Raw genomic sequence first — 26,464 nt, 5'->3', positions numbered from 1 at the left:
TTGTTTTAAATAGTCCTTTTCCCCTACTTGGAAGTCAGGATTGTGACACATATAATACTCAAATAGAACAAGATTCTGATAGAAAGTTATCTAAAAAATCTTTGCTTATAGACTGTTTTTTTAATATGGATACATTTTTAAATTCCTGAAAATAGAGACAACACTATAACCAATATCCAAGTATCAGCCACCCTTGAATATATAGGTATTTTTACTCTCTGAAAATGAAATTAGGAAAAACAAATAATAAAGAACTATGATCGTGACCAGCCACCTGTAGAAATTATCCAATATTCTATTCAGATGACCCAGAGACAAGCATAACTGGAATGCAATTTATGTTAAAAAAAATTTTTTTTAAAGCTCAAACCTAATCAATTATACTGAATGTGCCAACACACAATGTATGGACTACAGTGAATCTATGAATTATAAGTTTAGAAGTGCAAAAACAGACCCTTAAATATTTTCAGACTAAAACATCAGTATCACATGTTTCCATTCCTTGCCCAAAGGCAAGAACACTAGACCACAACAGGCTTATCCCAGTGGCCGAGAGAGACAGCAGATTGAAATAATTAAGATTCTCCAACACTAAGCCTTTCATCTGATTTCCTACTTACCAAGAACCCTTGTAATTATAAGACAGCTCTCTATATTTGCCATCAAGGTGAAAATATGGTCATCCATAAACACAAACATCTGGTCTGTTTAATAATCACATCTCTGACTATAAATGAACAAACTAGCATACTATTTTATACATCATTCTCTTGTAAGTGTTATTATCATGGGTCAGTCTGTCCTCACAACTCTATCATCTCCAACATACTAATAACACTGACTTCTCCAACTTTATAACCTGAGAATCAAACCTGGGACATGACAATCACTCCTAGGTACTGTTCCAGGACTGAGAACCAGTTGGTCAGGCAGCCTCCACCAGGTGACAACCCTTCTCTTACAGACTTAAAATTTTTAACACGTTAGTATATAAGTGACTTGATGCCAAATCTTTATATTATTTTCACATGTTTACTTTCTGCCACTAGGCAGTAAAAACAAAAAGTTCTAAATGACCAGTTTTTAAATGTGCAAAAGAGACTTGATACTACATAATTTCTAAAATTTATTGTGGTTCTAACATATTATGGTTCTAAAAACTTTACTTATTCACAATCTAGCATAAAAAGTGTATTTTTCTAATTAATGGATATCAGAAATCTTAGAAAATTTTTGTTCATGCCTATCGTTAGTCCTATGAATGTTCCTGCCATAATTAGCATATAGTTTTTATTAATAAAAGAATGTATCCCCTATCAGAGAATCTGGTAATATGAATAAGTTCTTTTTAAATGTTGTACAAAACGCTTTCCATTATTCTCACTTTCTTTCATTTCCCTAGTACAAAGCCTTGAAAGAGTCCATTTGTACATGGGTAATAAGACTTATTCATGACATTTCTTAATAAAAACCCCTCAGGCCAGATGCAGTGGCTCACGCCTGCAATCCCAGCACTTTGGGAGGCCGAGGCGGGCAGATCACGAGGTCAGGAGTTCGAGACCAGCCTGGCCAACATGGTGAAACCTCATCTCTACTAAAAAGATTAAAAAAAAATTAGCCAGGTGTGATAGTGCATGCCTGTAGTCCCAGCTACTCAGGAGGCTGAGGCAGGAGAATCGCTTGAACCCGGAAGGCGGAGGTTGCAGTGAGCTGAGAGTGCACCACTGCACTCCAGTCTGGATAACAGGGCAAGACTCAATCTCAAAAAAAAAAAAATAAGAAATAATAAATAATAAAATAAAATCCCCTAAAATTTAACTGCTAAATCTTCCTTACTGATCTTTGCTTCAAGTTTTAAAGCTAATAGCATTTATCACAAAATAAATCCATCATGGTATAGTATTTTATATGCTAGAAAAAACCTGCCAGGTTATGATGTTGTCCTAGCAGTTACTAAGTAATTTACTAAAACAAATTATTTTACAGATCTTTCCCAATACTATGGCCAGTATTTTTCCTTTATCCTAAAATATCCAAAGACACTGACACATTCAATAGTTTTTGCCACTACACATGTATTAAAAATTAATCCTACACAGAATCAATACTAGTGCTACACTTACTGAACCAATGCCATCCATCAGTGTTAAGAGTGAAGCCACAGCTCTTTTTTCCACTTCATTCTGGGCCCCCTCTCTTTTCGGACAAAGTGCATCCAGCTCATCAATAAAAATAATTGACGGGTGTCTAAAAACAAACAAGTAAAATGAAATCTGTCATCTATATTTGAAGTTTTACTTAGTTTTAATTTTTTAATTGAAATGCAACATATCAAATTTAGAATTTACTTAATATTATAAAGATATTATAATGTTAAGCTAAAAAACCTTAGATTCATTCTAGCCCAAAATACTAACTCACTAACTTCATATTCTGTTCTATCTGCCTTCCATTAAAAGGCTGGGTAATTGAGTAGAGTATGCTGCTTAAAAGATGAGAGTCTCTTAAGAACTCTTCCAGTAATGCCCAGAACTCTCCCCAGTAATGCCCATTAAGTTGTTATGACTAGATCAAATTCAGAAGCTGAGGCCAGAGATGCTATCCCTTGGAGTAGGTTTGAAACCAAAGGACATAAACTAGAAATGCCCTGTTATTTTTAAACCATTAAAATAAAAACTTGCAAGATGATCAATTCTCCCATAAACAGATGTGAATTCTCTCACAGAAGGAAATCTCAACTGCCACGAACACAGCAACAACAAAAGCATACTAAACAATCAGGTGTACCATTAGTTTTAAAATTTTCAGTACAGTACTAGGACTACAAACAGCTTATTTCATCTACTATCATTGGGGGAAAAAATAAACTTCAAAAATGGTGAGTTTTTTGATTCAAGAGCAGTAATTACGATATTAAACACCAAGACAGCCAGCATTTTGGGAGGCTGAGGCAGGAGAATGGCTTGAGCCCAGGAGTTCAAGACCAGCCTGACCAACACAGCAAGATCCTGTTGCTAGAAAAAAAAATACAAAAATTAGTTAGGCATGGTGGTGCTCACCTAAAGTTCCAGCTGTTTGGGAGGCTACAGGGGGAGGATCACTTGAGTTCAGGAATTTAGGTTTCATTGTTACACTGTAATGAGTATTAGGATATTGGTCTATAACTTAGTCAAACATAACATCACTAGTAATATAGCTATGTCTCTACCACTGTTTTGCTTTTGTTTGTTTGTTTGTTTCTGAGACAGGGTCTGTGTTGCCCAGGCTGGAGTGCAGCAGTGAAATCATGGCTCACTACGGCCTTGATCGCCCAGGTTCAGTGATCCTCCTGCCTCAGCTTCCTCAGTAGGTGGGACTACAGTCATGTGCTACCATGCCCAGCTAATTATATTTATTTATTTACTTATTTTTTCTGAGACAAAGTCTCACTCTTGTCCCCCAGGCTGAAGTGTGATGGCACAATCTCAGCTCACTGCAACCTCTACGTCCCGGGTCCAAGAGATTCTCCTGCCTCAGCCTCCCGAGTAGCTGGGATTACAAGCACTTGCCACCACACCTGGCTAATTTTTGTATTTTTAGTAGAGACAGGGTTTCACCATGTTGGCCAGGCTGGTCCCTAACTCCTGACCTCAAGTAATCTGCCTGCCTTGGCCTCCCAAAGTACTGGGATTATAGGTGTGAGCCACTGTGCCCAGCCAATTTCAGACAGGGTCCCACTATGTTGCCCAGGCTGGTCTCAAACTCCTGGGCTCAAGTAATCCTCCTGCCTTGGCCTCCCAAAGTGATGGTATTACAGGCATGAGCCACCACATCCAGCCAGAGTCATTATTTAATGGGTAAAAGATTTGTCCCTTTGAAGCAAAGTATAACATAACGAAGTTCTAATATAAAGAGCTACAGTAATACAGTCTACTAGAAAAACTAAACATATTAGATACACCTAAGCACCCAAAGAAAGTCATGGATTTCTATGCTCAAACAAGGTCACATGACTTATCAAGCACTATGTCTTAATTCTTCTACTTTATGTAATTTAATAACATTTATCAAACTTTTAAGGATTAGATAGAAATAGAATTTCATTAGATCTATAATCTATTTCTACTACTATCACTATTATTTTTGTACTACCGTTTATGCTTTGTATAAGGTGCTAGTATCTCACTTTGACTAATATAGCCTTGATTATTAATTTCAAAACATTTAAAAATAAAAAGTACCGTAGAGTGGCTTCAGCAAATATCTGACGTAACTTTGCTTCAGTCTCACCATAGAATCTATAACAAATAAAATGTATTTAAAGACCATTTCTTATTGTTTTTAAGCTTTGTCTATAAAAGCTAATCTGAATTTTCAATATTTCTATAATACTTAAAATTAGTTTCAAAAATTATTTTCCAAACAATTATTAAGAGGCAAAATATTTCAATGTACAAAATATCAGACAGAATACCACACAATCATTTCTAAAAACCACATTTTCGAAATATATTAAGTTTACTCTATTAAAACATGTACTTACTTGCTTATAATTTCAGGACCATTAATTACAGAAACATAGGCTCCAACTTCATTAGCAACAGCCCTGGCAATCATTGTTTTTCCAGTACCTGGAGGACCATAAAGTAACACTCCTCTAGGGGCAGGAATTCCTGGAAGAAAAAGTAGAAAACACTAGATTCACCATCACCAGGTTTCTTATAAATGTAAGAAGTTCAAACATGAGTTATAAAATTTAACTTTACCTTGTATCACAAGGAGTCAAGAGTTTTTTTCTCCCCCTCCAGAAAGATGTACTAACTAGTCCAAACACTGATCCCCAGCAATGACTTTCTCTCTCTGTAGACCACAGAACAGGGGAAGCATGTTGGTTAAAAAAAAAAAAAAAAAAAGGTCGGGCACACAGTGGCTCACGCCTGTAATCCCAGCACTTTGGGAGGCCAAGGCGGGTGGATCACGAGGTCAGGAGATCAAGACCATCCTGGCAAACACGGTGAAACCCCATCTCTACTAAAAAATACAAAAAAATTAGCCGGGCGTGGTGGCGGGCACCTGTAGTCCCAGCTTCTCAGGAGGCTGAGGCAGGAGAATGGCATGAATCCGGGAGGCGACGGAGCTTACAGTGAGCTTGCAGTGAGCGGAGATCGTGCCACAGCACTCCAGCCTGGGAGACAGAGCGAGACTCCGTCTAAAAAAAAAAAAAAAAAACTGCACACCAACATTGTTGCAATGTCCCATTCCACACATAGAATTCAATTATCAAAAAACATAGTGCAGCCACCAATCCCAGTTTTTTTCGAACTAACCACCTTGAAGAGTACATATGTTTGCTAGTATAAACGGTACATAAGTACTAGCAAAATGCCAATCTAAGGGTTCATTTTACACATACATATATATACATACATGTATGTATATATAAGATTCATGAGAAAGGAAAAAGCAGAGATCAGACACAGCAAATACATGCAAAGTATCTTGGCAATAACAAGGCAGCAGAAGCCCTGAGCTTCCTGAGTCAAGCCATTCCCTTAATTACCTGCTTCACTGCAAAAAGATGGGTACACAGTTACATTTCCTAACAAAGAAGTTTTATCTAACGTATTTGAACGGTTTATTTCTTCAGTCATTACAGATGACCCAGCATGACAAGCTACTTATTCTAGATTCAATACAGGTAATTGTGGAAATACGCTCGTAGAAGAGACAAGGCTGTCACTAATTCACATTACAACCTAAAAATACCAAGGCATAGAAAATGGCCCATTTAACTGGCATCTCCCAAAGCAACTGACATCTCACACCCACTACTCAGAAAACAAAAACAGGAAAAGAGGATGAGCAATCACTAGATAAGTGTCAACTATCTTTTAATTTGAATTTAACATTTTTGGGTGCAATAAACTGAAGATAATCATACCATAACTCCTGAAAAGCTCAGGCTGTTTGAGGGGCAATTCAATTATCTCTCTAATTGCCTTCAGCTGGCTACTTAAGCCTCCTATCATGTCATAAGTTACTTTGAATTGGTTGTCTTGCTCTTTTGAATTTTTATCAATCTCTGTAAAATTGACTCTTGTTGTTGAAGAAATAAAATAAAAAGTATCAGTATTGCACTTTGCTCCTATGCTGAACTTTAGCAGTCTCTCTTCTTCGGCAAGTTGCTCATTTCCTTCTCTGGCAGATTCAAAACTACATTTAAGACCTGCGACTTCCTCTAGCATAAGTCCACTGCCATCTCCAGGGCTCTGTGTAACATCCAACAAAACATCACTGGCTTTATTTGTAATTCTGTCATCAACTGGTATACAAGGAGTACTTCCTGATGTTGGGATCCGGGTATCCTCCAGATCTAACTGGCTTAGCTGTAAGGATAACTCCAGGCTACTGGTTTCCATGCTGGACTGTTCAAAGGCCATTCTTTGGGCATCAGTGTCAGAGTCACTCTGAGGTCCTCCCAACGTCATGCCATCTGCCCCTTTCACTCGCACTACTTGCAGCTTGTACGGTCGTCCATAGAATGTACAATACAGAAAGTTGCCTGGTAAAACGATCTTGCCATCTAGAAAATAATTTATTAAATATACATGTCAGCATAATTTTTGTTACCAATTTAATGTTTAAAGAGCAATATATTTCATCTACTATCTGACTGAAAAGACTAAATCAAAGGCAGAGTATTAATAAAATAATTCTCATAAAATATTGAGGACCTAATATTCCCCTATAATATAGCACCATCTGGAGATAGAAGGAAAAGATGATTCTCTGAAATCCTCCACACACAGTAGATCTCAGATTCCAGCAACCACATCAACAAATAGCCAGGCATTCCATATTCAGTAATAAACTAAATGAAAATGGCACACCCAGACCAACACTCCCAAGATAGCATCTCTCACTGGAAAGGGCAAGAACAGTCTCAATTCTACCACTGACTCTTTCCACAGACAAGTCATATATTCTTTCCACTGCTCAACTGCCAATTAACCAGGAAAAGTAACACATCCCTATCTTAAAAGTATATTCATTCATTGAGGGGAATACTCTCAAAGCTATTTTGAAGAAAACTACTGTGCAATTATAAGCCCTTAAGGACACTTTATTTGCTGATGCCTTGCAGCTTAAAACTTAAGAAAACAATTTAAAATATTTGTCTCACCTAGTTTTCTCAGAATACAACCAGTCAGTTCTTCTTCATTAATTTCCATATCTTTGTCACTGTTAAAAGGATGAGAAGGGGACAGAAATCAGCACTAGGTACATCAGAAACTAAACTGGTATAAAATTACATGTATATAGTTATAATATAGACTTAATCAAAAGAATAATCCACCTGCAACCTTAAATAATGTATACAATTTTGAAATGATGGACATTTTTCAGAAACATATAGCCATGAAAATATCATTTGGAATCTGTTGCCTTAGTGGCATAAATCAATGTTCTTCAAAACACAAGGGTAATGAAATCATTTGACTCAGCCCCATTCAGCACTTTGTTAATAGAATAAGAAATGCAGGGTACACTGAATATAGAAAGGGTAAATACTGCTTTGTAAAACATTAGCTTCTAACACATACATACACATATGCACATATATGAGCACTATATCTATGGATGTGTATATACATGGAATCTGATGAAAAAATCCATTTTTTATTAAGAGTCATAGTCAAAAACATTTTTAAAATGCTGACCTAAACTAATAATTCCCTTTATAAAGTTGCCTAGCTTGGAGAAAAGGCTCTTATTAATAACTTACTTCATTCTCTTAGTATAACTTACAAATTATTTCTTCAAGAAAATTAGTCCTATACAGTATGTTACTTGAAGAGGCAGAAGTAGGAAAAAGGGGAATAATGGTTACAATGAAGGTTTTTTCTGGAGACAGGACATGACCGAGGAAAAATGAGATCCCCTCCTTCCTAATGATAACTGTGTCTCCTCGGAGCGCTGCTTAAGTGCAGGAAGTGAACACATCTAAATATCATACATTTATAAAGAAATCTGCTCTTCGAGAGTTCTCAGAACAAGAGCATTTTTCCTCCTCCTCTGTGCATAAGCAGCCCATATCAGGAGGGGAGACAAATAGCTGTCTAGTTCTGTCAGTGACCAGTGGAGGGGGGACAGTCTAGCTCAAGGGGAAGTGTAAGTGACTGGAAGCTGAGCATGGTGGCTCATGCTTGTAATCTCAGCACTTTGGAAGGCTGAGGTGGGTGGACCGTCTGAGCTCAGGAGTTCAAAACCAGCCCGGGCAACATGGCAAAAACTTACCTCTACAAAAAATACAAAAGAAAATTAGCCAGACTTGGTGGCATGTGCCTGTGTGCCCATCTGGTCAAAATAACTTGTTCTCCAGTTTTGTTTTTTTTTTTTTGGAGATAAGGTCTCACTCTTGTCACCCAGGCTGGAGTGTAGTGGTGTGATCTCAGCTCACTGCAACCTCCACCTCACAGGTTCAAGTGATCCTCCCACCTCAGCCTCCAGAGTAGCTGGGAACACAGGTGTTCACCACCACAGCCAGCTAATTTTTACATATATATACATTTTGTAGAGACAGTGTTTCACCATGTTGCCCAGGCTGGTCTCGAACTTCTAAGTTCAGGCAATCCACCCACCTCAGCCTTCCAAAGTGCTGGGATTACAGGCGTGAGCCACTGTGCCTGGCTTCCAATCACTTTTATCAGTAATAATACAACATAGTCAATCCTCAATACCTGTGGACGCTGTATTTGCAAATTTACCAACTCTCAAAAATTTAGTGTACCCCAAAATCAATACTCACAAAACATTTGTGGTCATTAGTGACACGGAAGAGCAGCAAAAAATTTGGGTTACCCAACACCCATGTTACCATATAGAATAAGGTGACTCTCCACCCTGTTTCAGCTCTCATTCAGAGATGACCAGAGAATGGAAGTGACAGGGGACACGGCAGTGTAGTGAAGAAGTTCCAGGCCTGGGGCCAGTTGGAGGGAGTTTGAATCTCAACACTAGTACCTGTAGCGGGGCAGCCTCAGGCAAGTCCCTTAACACTTCTAAATCTCCTCTTCTCTTTTGTAAAATAAAGAAAAGAAAATCCACCAGAATGAATTATTTTGGAGTTTTAAGATTATAATCTATGTAAAATGTGTGTGTATGTATGTATTATATTATATATACACTACATACATTGTGTGTGTGTGCGTTGCATGTATGTATATACACATACATACATGTTTCCCTCTAGAAGAAATGTCTCAGTATTTGCTAACGATGTTCAAGGCAACTTTGATAGAACATAACTAACCATAAATAATGAGAATCAACTATATATTCATATAAAAGAAAGAGCAAGAAATAGAATGGGAAATTTCATGAATCAAATATATGTATAAACTAATGAGAAAATTGCATGTATCTCCTTAAATGCATACATTTACTTTTGTTTATGGAACTCTAAACCAAGTTATACTTAAATTGCTTTTGTTAAACTCTGAATAGAAGATATTTATAAACACATGTAAGAACAGTAAAAATATCAAACCAATTTTGCTTTTAAAAAAATAATAGTTGCACATAAAACAATTTCCACTAGAAGGAGCTCTAACATTACTATTAATTATAAAATCTTTCAGTTGCAACTGAAGGATTTAAGCAGACTAAAATGATTTTCCCAATTGGAAATTAACTTTCTTGTCTATACTCTGCTGCCATATTTAAAACATAAGATTTTTTAAAACAAAATTTTCAAACCTGAGTTTTCATTTAAAACATATACAGTCCTCTATAATAAGCAATCATTACTCACCTAAGACTGCTGTGCACTCAAGAGGTCTGACTAGCTTGCAGGTCATCATAAATGCTAATTCCAGTCAACGAATTACTGCTACCTGCAGCACTGTTTTAAGACATAGTCTGAGGAATAATCCAGTTTAATCGGAATAGTACTATTGACTACCTCATAAAATATTAGGCAAGTTACTTCTCATTAAGCTATTTCATCTGTTTAAAAAGGGAAGGGTAAATGTGTGTGTGTGTATACATACATGCAATATATACAAAGCTTCTGTATACAGCTGGTAGTCAACATATTGTCTCCTGTCCCTTCTGCCTTTTATTATTCATTAAACTGTTACTATAAGCTCTGAAAACATTTTCCTGTTATAAAGGAAAAAATATGCCAAAACTCAAGTCTAAAATCTACAATAGTAGCAAAAGAGAAGAAAACATATTAAAATCAAGCTGATAACTAGAAAATGGTTTGTAGTTCTTACATATAATGTAAACACATCCCCCAAACTATTACTAAGGCAACATTAAAGTATAAAAAGATGCTTTTTGTAAATGACTTTTGATAAGACTTGTATATGTAAACCGAGTCGAAATCCTATTAGATATAGAATATCCAGGAGGATGGATGATATACCTTAACTATCTTGATAGGCAGATTCAAACAATTAGCCTGTGGTGAGGGATTATTTTAAAATCTGATAGTAACGACCGTTTGTTTTACTAAATTGAATAATCAACAAGTTAAAATATACAGTCAAGTTCTTTTCTTGCATAGTCTTAATTAAAACTTGTTTCTGTTTGACTCACAGTAATCTACTCTTTTCTTTACAACTGTAAGAAGCCCTGATTACACTGCAAGTCAAGGTGAAAAACACTGCTAAATATTCATCAATGAAAATTACTCTCACCTAAAATATCAGGGCATACGCTAATCATGGAAAATAAAAGTCCTTAGTCTATAAATTACATAGCACTCATTTAGCTTGGGTTGTCTAATATAACACAAGTGACCACTAGCCACTCAGCACATATAGCTATCAAATACTTAAAATGGGGCTAGTCTCAACTGTGATGTGCTATAAGTGTAACATACACACTGGATTTTGAAGACTTAGTTTGAAAAAAAGGATGTAAAATATCTTATTGGTAACTTTTTTTTTTGAGACACAGTCTTACTCTGTCACACAGGCTAGAGTGCAGTGGTGCAATCCCAGCTCACTGCAACCTCCACCTCCCAGACTCAAGCAATCCTCCTGTCTCCATCTCCCAAATAGCTGGGACTACAGGTACACATCACCATGCCTAGAAATTTTATTTTTTGTATTTTTTGTAGGGACAGGGCTTCACCATATTGCTCAGGTTAGTCTTGAACTCCTGAGCTCAAGTGATCCACCCACTTCGGCCTCCCAAAGTGCTGGGATTACAGGCATAAGCCACCGTGCCCAGCCCTTATTGGTAATTTTTTATAATTACATGTTAAAATACATTTTTACATATATTGGTTAAATAAAACGTACTATTATAATTCCTTGTACCTGTTTCTCTCTACTTTTTAAAATGTTACAAGAAAATGCAAAATTACTTATGTGGTTTACATTTGTGACTCTTATATTTCTACTGGGCAGCTTTGATCCAGATAGTCACCAAAGAAGAGCCAAACCTCAGTGCCACATCCATTTCCTCAGCCTGTAGCACAGCACCCACAAGAGGCTGGACCTGGATGGCATCACCAGGCCTCACACCCACATTCTTCTGTGCCGTTTCACTCAGGCCAACCTTGCCTCCAGGAAATCCTGCCACAGGCCACGCTGTATAGACCTGCCAGACAGAGGAAATAAAAATGTTAGAAAATAAATATTCATAGAATACCATCAATTTACAAGGTAGAATGCTAAGGACAGTCAAGTACTTAGATATGCAAAATACAGTCTTTACCCAAAAAGAGTTATAATCTGATACCAATTGCAATAAGACAAATTGCATTTTTTTAAAAAATTAAATACTATAAGGGCTCATGAAAAATAAACTTTTTAATAATATTACTTCTTTTTCTAAAGAGCAAGAATTATCCCACAGTGAAGACAGTAGAAGATATGAAAGACATATGAAAAAAGATAAAGGCATTAACAAGTGATAATGAGGAAATGACAAAAATATTAAGGCAAGATAACTTGTAAAGTAATTCAGCCTGGAAATTAAACTACATCCAGGACATAGGGACACAAAACAAGAGCTTTGTCAGAACCTGGGTCTTATCAAATTTAAACGTTAAGAGGGGGGAGCGAAAATTTCTAGCTTGAGCTCACACACTTATAGTCCTCTCTTCTACAAGACACAGTAAAGGAACTTTAAAGTATAAGCCAGAAAAATTAAAAGAATAAAAGGGGTGCCATCAGCAGACAAAAAAAAATTCAAAGTATTTCCAGAGGATCCCCAGCAGATCAGAAAAGCATCAAAGGAAGCCAGGAAAGATAAGGGGCTGGTAGCAGAGGAGAAAGCCAAGTTGCCAAAAATGATCCAGGAAAGGTTCTAGGCTGAGAATCTCAGGTATGAAGAATGACAGCAAGGAGAAACAGCTGAAACCAGGGAGAATGATAAAATATTTACATACAGAACAGGTGACCTTCTTACCCCAAAATAATATTTTTATAAAGAAATATAACTAACTGACAGGGAGAAATACTGTCACTACCACCGGAGGAAACACTTCTCTCTACATAACATTTTAGGGGCTACTATGCCCAGCAGAGTCATACACAGCAAAGGAACAGAGAGTTACTATACACATTAATGTCTTTTAAAATACAGTTTTTCATTTATTCCTGCTTGTGTTGAAAATTAAAATCAGAAACATCTCAAACACAGGTTGAGTATCCCTTATCCAAAATGCTTAGGACCAGAAGCATTTTCAATTTTCGATTTTGGCATATTTGCCTTATGTTTACTGGCTAAGCATCCCAAATCTGAAATCCAAAATGTTCCAATGAGCATTTCCTTTGACCACGACAGCACTCAAAAGCATTACAGAGTTTAGATTTTTGGATTTGCAATGTTCAGTCTTTATTTCTAAACTAAGGAAATGCAAAAGACTCTTACCTCTTGCTTTCCGTTCAAACTAGTAAGTAACACTGGTCGACCTATACATATATTTGCAGACTTCATAGTGTTGAGTCCAAGATGAATAAGGGAATTCTGGAATGTTTTAGGAATTCTGTCATCTACTATGAAGGAAAAGAAAATTATTTTTTACTACTTTGTAACAGAAGTTAAAGCATGCTTTCTTTTGCAGTAAATAAAAATACTCTAACCATATAACCAGATGAATGTACTTATCATACCGTGGAGAAACTAGTGTTCCAACTTTTGTTATAACAAACAGATTTAAAATCAAACGCTTTTGAGGGTCTACTGGCAACATATTAAGTATTAACTAAAAAGAAGATGTTTTATGGGGTGAGCATTGGTTTCCTTTTTTCTGAGTCTCTAATTTCTTTAAGAACTAAACATAATTGCAAAAGAGAGTCTCTGAGCTTTAAGTTCAAAGTTGAGTCAGCTACTAGTATTCAAAGGATTGAACTGGGAACTGGAACATCCATCTGGCTCTAGAGGATTAAGTTATGTTTCTACTTCTGCCCCACATTATGGTCACCACCAGATTTTTTTCTTCTGTATTACCAAGAATAGATAAAGATAGTAACACAAGTCATCTTCTTTACACAAACACACTGACTGAAATCACCACTAGTGATTTCAACTTTTGGCTGAAAAAGGGGGTCCAGAATTCAGTCCAGTTAACAACACCTCTGAAAATGATGTGCTGACATTTCCACTCCTTCCTATCCACCCCACCTCCACCAAGTTCCATATTTAGCTAGGTGTCCCTCCTCTAATTCCTCCAGCACCCTGTGCTGCGTTAATAGCATTTATCATAATATTCATTTGTTTTAGTCTTTCTCCTTAATTGTATACTGCTTTGAAGCAGGAATTGGGTCCCATTTCTCTCTGTATCTCCAATGCTTACAATGTATTAAATGCAGCAGTTGCACAATAAATGGCCATAAAATGAATAAATGTAGTAAATGAGTATACAATGTTTTTCTTTTCAGCGCAAAATCCATGAAACACTTAAGTAATTTTAAAATGTCACAACTTCATTATAAAATTTATTGTAAACATATATACCATAATCACAGAGATCTACCTAAGTTTTCCTCAATAATCAGAAAACAGATATTTTGTAATAAAAAAGAAAATCAATGAAAGCAAAACCATAAGGTACAAATATGATTTATATTATTCTGTCACTACAAAATAACTCCCCAACACGTTTCTTTTTCTTCTTACAAGAGGTGCAAATCTAGAAAAACAAAGCATCTCATAAAGCTAAGATGAACAGCACTGAGTATAAAATGAAATTAACACATACTGCATAATACAAGAAGCTGGACACAAATTCAATCTTTCAATGAGCATTAGGTATCTTATATAGTTTGCTGGTCATTAACAGCAAAGCATACTGCCGTTAGATGATCTCATAATATTCAGTTCCTACCTCTTTCTTCCTAAACCTCAATGAACTACCTTTCCCTCTTGACAATTACCACATAAGTGTTCTCAGTCCTTCCCAAGACGTTAGTTTTCCACTTCTCCTTCCACCCTATCCAGCATATTCTCCATGCCCCAGGATTTATTCTCCACCTTCTCTTTCAAGGGTAATCATGTTCAAATTCCCATCCACCGGTCTCATTTTCCAAAACATCACCACTGTGTTCTCTGCTTACACTACACAGGTCTACTCAAGTTGTCCACAGAGTTCCCTTCTCACCTCACTCCTCTAATACTTTAAAAATATGTCAACATCTAATTTCCCCATTAAGTACTTTCACATTGATTAAGCACCTTAAGTATCAGATTAACAAGATAGTAAAGATAATTTCAAACAACCATCCACCCTTCATTTATTCATTCAGCAAATAAGTACTACATGCCTACTATATGGCAGATACTATGCTAGGCACTTTTGTCCACAAGTCCTTGGTCTCACAGAGTTTATAGCCTTGTAGGATGAGTGAGTTATTAAACAATCAGTGAATAGCTGTAAAATTATAAACTAAGATTAATACAATGAAAAAATTACTTAGAGTGCCAGGAGAGCCTATAATGTGGGATCTGACCTGATTTCGAATATGAGAATGTTTCTTAAAGGAAGTGATGTTAAAATCAGGTCTGAAAGAAGAGTAGGAACTAACTAAATGAAGAGAAGAAAAAGATAATTCTCAGCAAAGAAGACAGCATGTACAAAGTTCCTGGGCAGAAGGTGTTATGGCGCATCCTCAGGAGAGTATAGGCAGAGTGGTGGAAACAAACATAGGGAAACCATGTAAAGAAGGTCAAGACCACCCAGGACAATAGTGCAACAGGCTGCATTAAGATGCTGGTCATTACTCTGACAGCAATGGGAGTCCAGAAAGGGATGAAAAGCAATGTCATGACAAGATCTGCATCTTACAAGATCATTCTGGCTGCAGAACAGAAAACGAGTAAGGGGCAAAACTGGAAGCAGGAAAATCAGCTAAAAGGCTGTTGTAGCAGTCCAGGTGAGAGATCATGGCGTCTGAAATTAAAGTAGAAACAGTGGGAATGGCATGTAGAAGAGGAAAATGTAAAATATTTAGGTAATAAACATGATTTAGTGGTGAACTAGGTATGTGAGATATGGGGGGGAGAGTCATGGATGACTCTTAGGTTTCTGAATTTTGCAATGCAAAAAGCTGAACAGAATGAGAGTTTGTTTTGTTGGAGGAAACACAGGCTCATGAAGTTAGTCCTGAAGTATCTTTGAGACACTCATGAGAAGAGTGATTGTACAGTACTATATTCAAAATATGGCCCACGACGATTTGTCAGTGCTTCGTGACAAGTGCAAAACATGAGAATAAGTGTTTAGAAGCTTTTATTGAAATTTGCAGAATAATTTCACATCTGTTTAATAAAATTTTTTCCTTATTTTTCTAGAAAATCATTTTGACTGTATTTTATAAAAATGCCGACCTGTGACCTATTGTAAATGTTAAAGTCTTCACCACAGAGAGCTTGAGAAGTACTTGGCTAAAAGACAACTATATCAAGGCGCAAAAACAAAAGATTTACAAATATAAATCTGACACTGAAGAGACTATGGATGAGAAACTCTGGGCACTGGATGAACTTGCTAAGAAGAGAGGATTTACTGAGAGGAAAAAAAAGTTTGACAACAAATAAGAAGTGTTTCAAGAAGGAGGAAATGGTCAAAAATACCAAAAGTTGCTGTGGTCAAGTAAGGTTTATCAACATGGAGACGCTCGGAGACCACACCAGGAACAATTTCCATGGAACCACGGGGTGGAAGTCAAAGAGGAATAGGCTAAGGAGAGTATGTAAGTGATGAGGCGGCAGAGACCACTCCATTTTAGAAGTTTGGTAATGGACAGAGAGATGGTTGCAGGAAGAAAATGTGGAGCTTTTGTTCCGATTTAAGATGGAAGAGAAATGAGCATGTTTAGATGTCAATGGGAAGGATCTAGTTCAAAAACAAGTTAAACCTTCATGACAGAACAAGTTGTCCTCCCATACCTAAGGAAGAGTGAAAATACCATGTGAACATGGTCTTAAAGACCTAAATCGTCTTTAAGGTCTGATTAGACATAAAAAATGTTGCCACTAGTTTAGTCTGGTCCATTGTTCAAAGCTATTACACATCAAATATAAAATTTCAATTTATAACTCAATTTATAAGACTTTTAAGTATAAATTCGTTCTCCCAAATCAAGGGAGCTGTCATCTGGGACAATGGCTTTGAAGTCAAACACATCTGGACTCAAATATCGGCTCTGCCTCTTAGTACCCGTGTAGCCTGAATGGAATCACGTTGCCTTTTCTTCCCCTATAAAACGGTCATTACTATACCCATCGGTCACGGCTTCTGTAGAAATTAGATGAGCTATATATACTGCTAACAGCAGTGTGCAGTTACTAGCAGTTATTAAATATCATAACCTGTGTAGTACTGGAAGAAAATGCTATATCATCACTCCTAAAGGCAGAGTGATCCACATTTTTACTTTATTGGTTATTTAGTTTTTTAGGATAAGTATCCCATGTTAGCTAGTTACGAACAATTTTGCAATTAAATATGTCGTTAATGTTAAAGGAGACAAAGCGTTTCAAGTGCAACTTAAAAAATCAAAATAATTTACAAGAGACGCCTTGGATACGGATAAACCATTTCAGCCTAACTTCTCCAGTGCAGGCGCGGCTACGTTTGCATGCTTCTTACATACGGAAGTCTTACACGCTTCTGTGCCGCATTCAGACCCATGCCACATCCAAATTTCAAAAGTCTCTGCACCCTAAGTCAGTATCACTGAGTCTCCCTCCCCTCAGGTTGCCCCCCTCCGCCCCTAGTCTCCCTCCCGGAGTTCTTTACCCTTTTCTAAGAAGTTGGTCACCGTCAGCGTCCCGGCGGCTGCCGCTAAATCTGATTCAGCAGAAGGAGCCCGTGCCACCGCACAAGAGGAAGCAGCAGAGGGCAAGGGCGAACCATTTTCCGCGCTTTGGTTCAGCCGCTTTCTGTTCTTCTTGGAAGACATGATCACAAGGCAACCTGGCCGAAGCAGTAGAAAAGCCGACTCAACGTGCGCGCTTCCACTGAGAGAAAAACTTCCGGGGCAGAAGTCAGCGAGGTTCCGCCCCTGCGCCGTAATCCCCAGAGTGGAGCGCAGCAGCGGACAGCGTGGTGGGAAGGACTGAGGTTTTCAAAACCAGCAATCTTTGGAACACCTGGAACGGCGTCTGCGAAAGACGGTAGGTTCCGGGAACGGAACTGCCACTTAGACTGTGAATTTCTGAAAAACAGGACGTTTTTGCATCTCCTCCCGGCTTCCCCATTCCTAAACCAACGTCTGTTGAATTAAACTACCAAACAAAATAAGTGGGTGGCGGTGGGGGAGGAGGTTTTCCCCGCTTAACTGGAGCGGGACAAATTGCTGAGAGGGGCTGGTGGACGACTTCGCAGTCTTCTTGGCATAGCTCTGCAGCGTAGTAACCCCAGCTCAACTCTGAGGGAATTGATGGCACTCTTCTAAAATGTACGGCCGCGATCTCCGCTCTGGCGCGCGGAAGGGTCATTTGGGTATCGAGCGAATGAGGCGGCGTGAAGATGCGGCCGCTACTGAGCTGGGCCGGCTGGCGTGCGGTGCTTTCCCAGACGTACAGCCCTGGGCCTTCGGCGGGTTACCGCGGGGCCTCGGGCGCACAGGGTTACGTGCGGAATCCCCCAGTTGGAACGTGCGATCTGCAGGGCGAGCTGGACAGATTCGGGGGCATCTCGGTGCGCCTGGCGCAGCTCGACGCGCTGGACCGCCTGGACGCTGCCGCCTTCCAGAAGGGTTTGCAGGGCAAGTGCGCCTGGGACGAAGGGCTCCCGGGGCTTCAGAGCTTTTCTAATGAAGTAACCGCGGCCCCCACTCCCTAGTCGCTCTGTGCACCAGTATCGAGCCCAGAGGGAAGGGGAGAAGGCACGCGTGACCCGGACTTGTTTTCTGGAGCATTTGTGCTTAGACCTTTTGCTGGGAGGCCTCTAAGGCGGTTGGGTGAAATGGTGAAGATTCCGGACTTTGGGATCTGCAACGCTGGTTGCTGGTCCACTTTCTAGTGTGGGACATTCGGAAATTGCCGTCAACCACCATTTCCTCTTACGTAGACCCCGGTAATAGGAACTCCTGGAATTACTGAGAGTAAATTTGGATAATGGATATGAAGTGCACAGCACAGTGCCTGCCACTTATTTAAAGCTCAGTAGATGTTTGTTAATATTATTACATTATTACTATCCTTTACCGAGCCTTGGTTCTGTCGGACACTTTTCCCAAGGAAAAAAAACTGCCTTACATTCTAATACGGGTGGTGGACTGAGTGAACCAAAGAGACTTTTTCTTTTTTAATTTTTAATTTTCGTGGGTACATAGTAGGTGTGTATGTTTATGGGGCATATGAGCTATTTTGATACAGGTATATAATGTGTAATAGTTACATCAGGGTAAATGAGATATTCATCACCACAAGCATTCAACCACAATCCAGTTACTCTTTTAGTTATTTTTAAATGTACAAGTTTTTTGTTTTTTTTTGAGACAGGGTATCATTCTGTCTCCCAGGCTAGAGTGCAGTGGTGGGAACACGGTTCACTGCAGCCTCAAACCCCGAGCTCAAGCAATCCTCCCACCTCAACCTCATGGGTAGCTGGGACTACAGGCGCGAATCTGGCTGACTTTTTTCTATTTTTTCTAGAAACGTGTCTCACTGTGTTACCCAGGGTGGTCTCAGTCTCCTGGGATCAACTGATTCTCCTGCCTTGGCCTCTCAAAGTGCTGGGATTACAGGTTGGAGCCACTGCACCCAGCCTGAATCATTATTGAATATAGTCACCCTGTTGGGCTATCAAATAGTAAACCAGAGAGGTTCAAAGTGTCACATTTGTATGCAAATTGGGTCAATAGCTGTCCCAGCAAGAACTGGAGGTTTTTTAGAATAACGCTTCTTTTATGATTAACCAGGGAAGGTGGTGGGTGGTTTCAGTCTTCAATAAAAAAAACTTTCTACTGGCTTTGAACCTTGAGCCCAGTGATAAGAAAGCTTGGATGGAGGAGCCTTCACTTTGGAAGAAGTCCTTGATTTAGTGGTGCAGCAGTTTTTCAAACTGCCTCTGAGGGTCTTATAATCTAATTGAAGGCATAGCATGCAAATTCGACTATGGAAAGATCTCTCACACTGGAAACTCAAAATAATCTTTATCCTATTGAGCAATACGGCAAGAAGCATATCTGTAAATCTAATTGAGCTAGTTATTTCTATGTTTACTCATCCTCATTCCCGACTTCTTACCTCTTCACATTATTTTCTCTCCTACTTGGTAGTAATTGCTGACAAGCCCACTTAGACTGCAACGATGTCACTAATAGGAGAATCAACCAATTTATCTTCCAGTGTGTGGGTAGACACAGGTGTTGCACACACTGATACTTATCAATGACCAAACAGGTGAACAAAGCACTACCCCAATCAGCAAAGCAGAAAGCTGTTCAATTTGGAGTTGCACATTCTGGGTTCAAGTACCAGGTTCTGCCATGGGCTTAGCCAGGCATTAGGCAAATTGCCCCTGAAAATATTTGCTTCTTAGCTTGCTTTTTGTGAATAATGCCAGCTCTAATTTCTGGATAGATGCGTTGATCAAAGATGAAACTAATTTGTAAACTTAAGTACCAAATACTTGTTATATTTTTTCAATAAAACAAATTTTGTTGCACTTAGTGGTAGATATTTTAGGATCTTTACAAATAGTAATTCATTTCATCCTCCTAACAACCCTTTGAGGTAGATAGTATTATTATTCCCATTTTAAAGATGACAGTACTGAGGCACAGAGAGAAAAAGTACTTGCCCTGGCTCTACACCTGTCTTACTCACTGCATTATGCTACCTTGAAGAACTCCTGCTGGTTCTGTTGTTATAATTGAACAAAACTAACTGAATGGTAGGGCCTATAAAGAGAGACTATTTACACATGAAGTCCACTATTAGTCTTTAAGAATAAAGACTATTCTTAGTCTTTATGGACTAAGAAGTCCATATTCTTAGTGGAATAAGAAGCTAACTTCATATTCTTTCAGAACATGAACTATTGATGTTTTGTTACCATCAACTAAAGTTAGAGGGATAATCAGGCAATATTTTGTTAGCTTCACGCATAATATATCTGCATCAGTAATGAAATAGTGCTGGTTCTGGTCCCTGCCATGCCACCAACTAGCTATGTGACTTTAGGCAAACCAATCATTTCATTAGTACAAATTGAGCCCCAGTGCATAATGTAGGGTTAACCTGGAGGATTGCAAATGCATAAAATATTAAATAGGATTCGAAGAAATAGCTAATGGGAGAGATATCATTAGGTCATATGTAATAAGTTCTAATAAATTGTACATACATACTAGTCTTTAAATTCATATAATGGTGAGCTCATGAGCAGTGGTTAGGAAAGACTTTGGTCAAAGACCTGGAATATGAGCTGGACTTTGAAGGATAGATATTAGCAATGGGAATGGGAGGTGGGGGACGAAAAAGCAATAAAGCTTATTAGAGAAAAGAAGAAAGCAATTTAAAAATGATTCTAAGGTTTCAAGCATTGGTGCCAGAAATAAATAAGCTTATAAATGAAGCTAGTTTGGGGTGTAAGATTCAGTTTGGGCCAGGTGCGGTGGCTCACACCTGTAATATCAGCATTTTGGGAGGCTGAGGTGGGTGAATCGCGAGGTCAAGAGATCAAGACCATCCTGACCAATATGGTGAAACCCTTTCTCTACTAAAAATACATAAATTAGCTGGGTGTGGTGGCGCGTGCCTTTAATTCCAGCTACTTGGGAGGCTGAGACAGGAGAATCGCTTGAACCCAGGAGGCAGAGGTTTTAGTGAGCTGAGATTGCGCCATTGCGCTCCAGCCTGGCGACAGAGCAAGACTCTGTCTCAAAAAAAAAAAAAAAAAAGATTCCGTTTTGAACACATTTTGTTAAGTTTGAAGTGGTAACCTTCAGGACAGGAAATGTCTGGGAGCAACTGGAGAACAGAAAGTTTAGTATTCAGTGAGATCAGGACTGGGCAGCCATCCTCATGTAGATGTCAGCTGATGCAGTGAGAGTGGATTCTCCAAGACAAAGAGTGTAGCTATAAAACAGTAAGCAAATAGCATGGCTTTTAGAAATTAGCCTTTTAATTTGATTGGAAGGATTGCCTGGGAAGGGGCACATGTAAAATTTATGGAGTGATAGAAATGTTCTATAGTGTTAAAGTGTGAGTTACGGGTATATGCATATGTCAAATCTCATGAAATGTACGCTTAAGATTTGTACATTTCACTTTATGTACTTTACCTCAATTTTTAAAAGATGACATCAGAGAAAGAGAGCAAGGTGAGTAGGACCTGATCCCATAACTGCATAGCATGCTAACTCAAATCAGGAGGTCTCTATTAAAGGCCCCATGTGTCTGTCACTGTGCTAGGCACACCAACTTTCAAAGAGGTATAGAACATTGTCCTTAAAAGAGAGGAGCTTACTGCAGAGCTAGGGAAAAGAGAAGGGAAAGTTAATTAACTATTAGATATATAATCAACCCCCGAAGACAGACACACACACACACTTACATGCGTGCACACATGCACACACATACACACACACACACACATGCTTTACAGGGTTATTATAAAGATTAAGTGAGATGATGGATGAAGAAAGTGATCTGAAAAGTTTTTCTAAAAACTCCAAAACTGAAGTATTTATTCCTTCACCCATAAACTTCAGGTAGTAATACCTTTCATGGTTGTGTACTTAATGAGATAATATATATAAAGTGCTTGGAACTTAGTAAGTTTCAAATAGATATTAGCATCTTTTTCTCCTGGCTCAATCTTAAGTAATAAAGTAAGAGAATTTAAAGAAGGCAAAGATAGAAAACCTATGATTATGTTCATCATGATATTATCTATAATAAAGTAAAATTAGAATTTTATTCCTATATGCTAGTAAAATGTGAAGTTTGATTTCTTCATTTTTTTTTCAAAATTTCTAGAACCAGCATACATTATTTAAAAACAAAAGTTTAACTACCATGAAATTTATACATTAAAAACATAACAGAACTCCTAAAGGAAGAAAAAAATAGAAGTCCATAATTGTCATTAAGATTAAACCTAAGGATGTTAAAGGGAACAGCATTAAAATGGTATTTGATTTGGTGTAAATCCATTTATTTGTCCACTCTGAAACTACAAAACATCTGTTATGTGCCAAGCATTGTCTTTGGTGGTATAGATACAAAGGTCAGCAGTGTTCTGACTTTATTCTGAAGGAATTCAGTCTGATGGAAAAATCATATAAACAAGGTGGTTATTATAAAACATGGTAGTTCCAGTGCCAACGATGTGAACAAGACATTTGGGGACCTCTTTTGCTTAAAGATGGCTTCATGGAGGAGGTGAAACCCTGAGGTGAGTTTTAATTTATTCCACTCGTTTCTTTGGAAATTATTTAGACTTTTTTCTTCTGCATTTAGCTGCAGTACAGCAATGGCGATCAGAAGGTAGAACAGCTGTATGGCTGCACATTCCCATCCTCCAAAGCCGATTTATTGCCCCTGCCGCTTCCCTGGGCTTCTGCTTTCACCATGCAGAATCGGATTCATCAACGTTGACTCTGTGGCTGGGAGAAGGGCCCAGCAGATTACCAGGATATGCTTCACATCAAGTAGGAGTTGCAGGTAATTCAAACTCAAATTCATGACAACCAGAATTAACTTTTTAGAAGTTCACCCAATTTCTTGCTTGTTACAGCTAAGCAAATAGTTTATTCATGTGGAATGAGTTATTTGATTAAATGATTACAGTTGTTCCACCTTATCTGCACAGGATGTGTTCCAAGACCCCCAGTGGGTACCTGTAACTGCAGATAGTACCAAACCCTGTATATATACCATGTTTTTTCCTATCACACATATTTATGATAAAGTTTAATTTATAAGTTAGGCACAGTAAGAGATTAACAATGACTAATAATAAATTAGAACAGTTATAAAAGTATACTGTAATAAAAGTTATGTGAATGTGGTCTCTCTCAAAATATTGTTTTGTATTCACCTTTCTTGGGATGGTATGAAATGATAAAACGCCTGCATGATGAGGTGAAGTGAGGTGAATGACAGGCATTATGACCTAAATGGAAAATTCCAGAAAAGACTCTTAAGTTTTAAATTGCATGCTGTTGTGAGTAGTGTGATGAAATCTCTCACCATCCTGCTCTGTCCCACCCAGGCTGTGAATCATCCCCCTGTCCAGTGTATCTATAGGCTACCCATCCATTAGTTACTTAGTAGCCTTCCCTGTTATCAGATCAGCTGTTCCAGTATCACAGTACTTGGGTTCAAATAACCCTTATTTTCCTTATTAATGGCCCCAAAGCACAAGAGTAGTGATGTAACACTTTGAGACCATGGTTGACCTTGTATAACTGAAACCACAGAAAGCAAAACTGGACAAGGGGGCTACAGTATCTATTACATAGTGCTTTTTAAATAGATGAAGTTTGCCTCAATCAGTAGACAGCAACACAGAAAACAAGTTTAGTGTTTAGTTTTCCAAAAGATATACTTGAATATATTTTACACATATAATTAAACTTCACTACTCAAATAGTAGCACTGAATTGGGATCAGGGAATAAATTTATTATAGAGTAAAACATGTTAGCACTAATTATGTGAATTTGTAAAGTAAATGATAATTTTTATGTTGAATTTCAGGTAAAACAAACCAACTTTTCAATGATTTGAACATTACTTCTTAATAATATTTACATTATTGTGCCGAACAGTTGTTTAAAATAGTGTAATTTAAGTGTGGAGTAGAATTTTGAAGTGGCTGATTAACTTCAGAGACATAAGAAAGTTGAGAGAAGACTTCCCTCGGAGTAAGACAGGGGTTCTCAAATTGTAGATTGCATCAAAATCACCTGGAATCTTACAACAGCTTGCTGGGCCCTATATCCAGAGTTTCTGATTCAGTAGGTCTGGGGTGGGGCCTGAAAATTCAGATGGTTTTCCTGGCTTTTTCTGTTTTTGCTGCTGCTGCTGCTGCTGCTGCTGCTGCTGGTGGTCTCAGTACTACCCTTTAAGGACTAGAGTTAAGGAAATTCTTAGATTTCCAGAAAAACTATAATAGTAAGGAATCCTTATGACCTTAATAAATAAAAACAATAAAACATTATTTAATTAATAATTTTATTTGCCTTTATATAATTTACAAGAGTTTCTAAGGGAGTTTGCTTTTCAAGGCTTTTCTAAAGGCTTTTCAAGGAGTTGTTCAAGAATGCCTAATAATGTCCTCTCTGTCCCTGTCTTGCTTCCCTGTAGCAAGTAGACATTCAGAAACTCTCCATTCAGCTCTATTTCAAAAGATCCTACTCAATAATTTAGTGACAGCCTCAGACTTCAAAGGAAAGTTATACAAATAATTATCATTCATGGGCACAGACTCTTAAGAGTTCCCAGTTATTACCACAGAATTGGTAATATATGCAAAAAGAGTATCCTATGAAGGACCTGTTGATAACTAAGTACTATATTGTGCATTATAGTTTAAAGCAGCTCAAAGAATAGGAAATGCAGCACTTGACCAATCTTGAGCACTAACTAGGATTTGAAGCCACTATTGGGGCTGTGGACAAGGTAATGTAAGAAATTGTTCTGTAAAGATGCAGAGTTGTTTTTTGTTTTGCTTTTTTTTTTCTTTTGAGGCAGGGTCTGACTTTGTCACCCAGGCTGGAATGCAGTGGCATGATCTGGGCTCCTTCCGACCTCTTTAGCTCAAGTGATCCTCCTGCCTTAGCCTCCCAAGTAGCTGGGACTACAGGCATGCACCACCATGCCAGGCTAATTGTTATATTTTTCGTAGAGATAGGATTTCGCCATGTTGCCCAGGCTGGGGTGCAGAGTTTTAGGTGGAAAGAAAAATAATTGATATTTGTTGTAAACTACTGAAGGCAGATGTGGCTGGAATTGCATGAGCCATTGCTTTCTTTTGCTTTTCAAACTTAGCAAGCTTGTGTCTGGCTCAGAGCCTTGACATCTACTGGCTCCTCTTCCTGCGGCACGCTTCTCCAGAACTTTCTTTATCTAGTTCTTTATAGCCAAAGTTTCTGCTCAAGTGTCTCCTTCTCAGAAAAGCTCCTGACCCTCCTGTCTAGAAGTAACTTCTCCCTGCACACCAGTGCCATCATTCCTTGTCCCTTTATCCAGCTCTATTTTTCTTTATAGCATTTATCACAGTCTAAAATTCTGTTATATCATGTATATATAATTAATTATATTGTATCACTTAATCTCCACCACAATAATACAGACTCCATAAAGGCAGATATTTTATCTATCTTGGTCACCACGATATCCTCAGGCTAAAGACAGTGACTGGCATAAAGTAAATACTCAATTTTTTTTAACGAATGGGATGGAAATGTGAGCCTTCTGAGAGAGCAGTTTCAGTGTTGTGGAGGGGCAGCATTGCACAGTGAGAAGAGTGTGCCTGCCTAAAATCCAGACAGACTGGCTGTTAGTCCCAGTTCTACCATTTAGAGCCATATGAAGTCAGACACTCATATCACTCACATAATTGTGATTTATACCTGAGCTAATGTGCATTGAAGCACAGTGCCTAATCATAATAATAATTTTTATGTTGTGACCAGCAGGGGTCGCTCAAATTGTGCTTTAGTGGTGCTGGTTTTGTCTCTCATGCTATGCTCATGTTTACAGTGAATTCATTAGGGAGAAGTTCAATTTGAGTAACCACAAATTATTAAAATTTAAGAGTAAGTTTCCTTGGCATTTCTTTGGCATTCTACTTCTTGTAAAGTCCAATTAAATTATAGTTTACATTTTCTAATAGAAGCCAACGTTAACGTTAATTATATCTCACTTGTGATTTTCCTTCCTGCCTTAAAATACTCAAGTGTGATGTTTTCATTTCAATTGCATTTCAATTACTTTTCCCCATGTTACACATATTTATTCCTTCTCTATATTCTATCTCTACATAGCATTTATCA

General features: G+C 38.1%; 2 protein-coding genes across 3 annotated transcripts in view; one reads left to right on the top strand and one right to left on the bottom strand.

Annotated features, from left to right (window-relative positions):
* Window positions 1-17,942, bottom strand: part of SPATA5 (spermatogenesis associated 5) — a 377,786-nt gene extending 359,844 nt beyond the window's left edge. For both annotated transcript variants that reach the window (XM_011948623.1, XM_011948624.1), the window contains exons 1-8: window positions 17,246-17,942; window positions 12,877-13,001; window positions 11,441-11,598; window positions 7,166-7,224; window positions 5,924-6,565; window positions 4,526-4,655; window positions 4,224-4,280; window positions 2,127-2,250 (exon numbers count right to left, since the gene is read on the bottom strand). In XM_011948623.1, the coding sequence (XP_011804013.1) occupies window positions 2,127-2,250; window positions 4,224-4,280; window positions 4,526-4,655; window positions 5,924-6,565; window positions 7,166-7,224; window positions 11,441-11,598; window positions 12,877-13,001; window positions 17,246-17,408 (1,458 nt within the window). In that variant the 5' untranslated portion in view covers window positions 17,409-17,942. The remainder of the gene's footprint in view (window positions 1-2,126; window positions 2,251-4,223; window positions 4,281-4,525; window positions 4,656-5,923; window positions 6,566-7,165; window positions 7,225-11,440; window positions 11,599-12,876; window positions 13,002-17,245) is intronic.
* Window positions 17,943-17,944: 2 nt separating this feature from the next.
* The window catches only part of NUDT6 (nudix (nucleoside diphosphate linked moiety X)-type motif 6), a 36,795-nt gene continuing 28,275 nt past the window's right edge, over window positions 17,945-26,464 (top strand). The window contains exons 1-2 of the mRNA XM_011948625.1: window positions 17,945-18,215; window positions 22,924-23,127. Of these exons, the coding sequence (XP_011804015.1) occupies window positions 17,978-18,215; window positions 22,924-23,127 (442 nt within the window). The 5' untranslated portion in view covers window positions 17,945-17,977. The remainder of the gene's footprint in view (window positions 18,216-22,923; window positions 23,128-26,464) is intronic.

This window comes from Colobus angolensis, unplaced genomic scaffold (assembly GCF_000951035.1).
Source record: "Colobus angolensis palliatus isolate OR3802 unplaced genomic scaffold, Cang.pa_1.0 Scaffold280, whole genome shotgun sequence".
Taxonomy (NCBI): domain Eukaryota; kingdom Metazoa; phylum Chordata; class Mammalia; order Primates; family Cercopithecidae; genus Colobus; species Colobus angolensis.
Note: the sequence above shows the minus strand (reverse complement) of the source record. Positions and strands in the feature narration are given on the sequence as shown.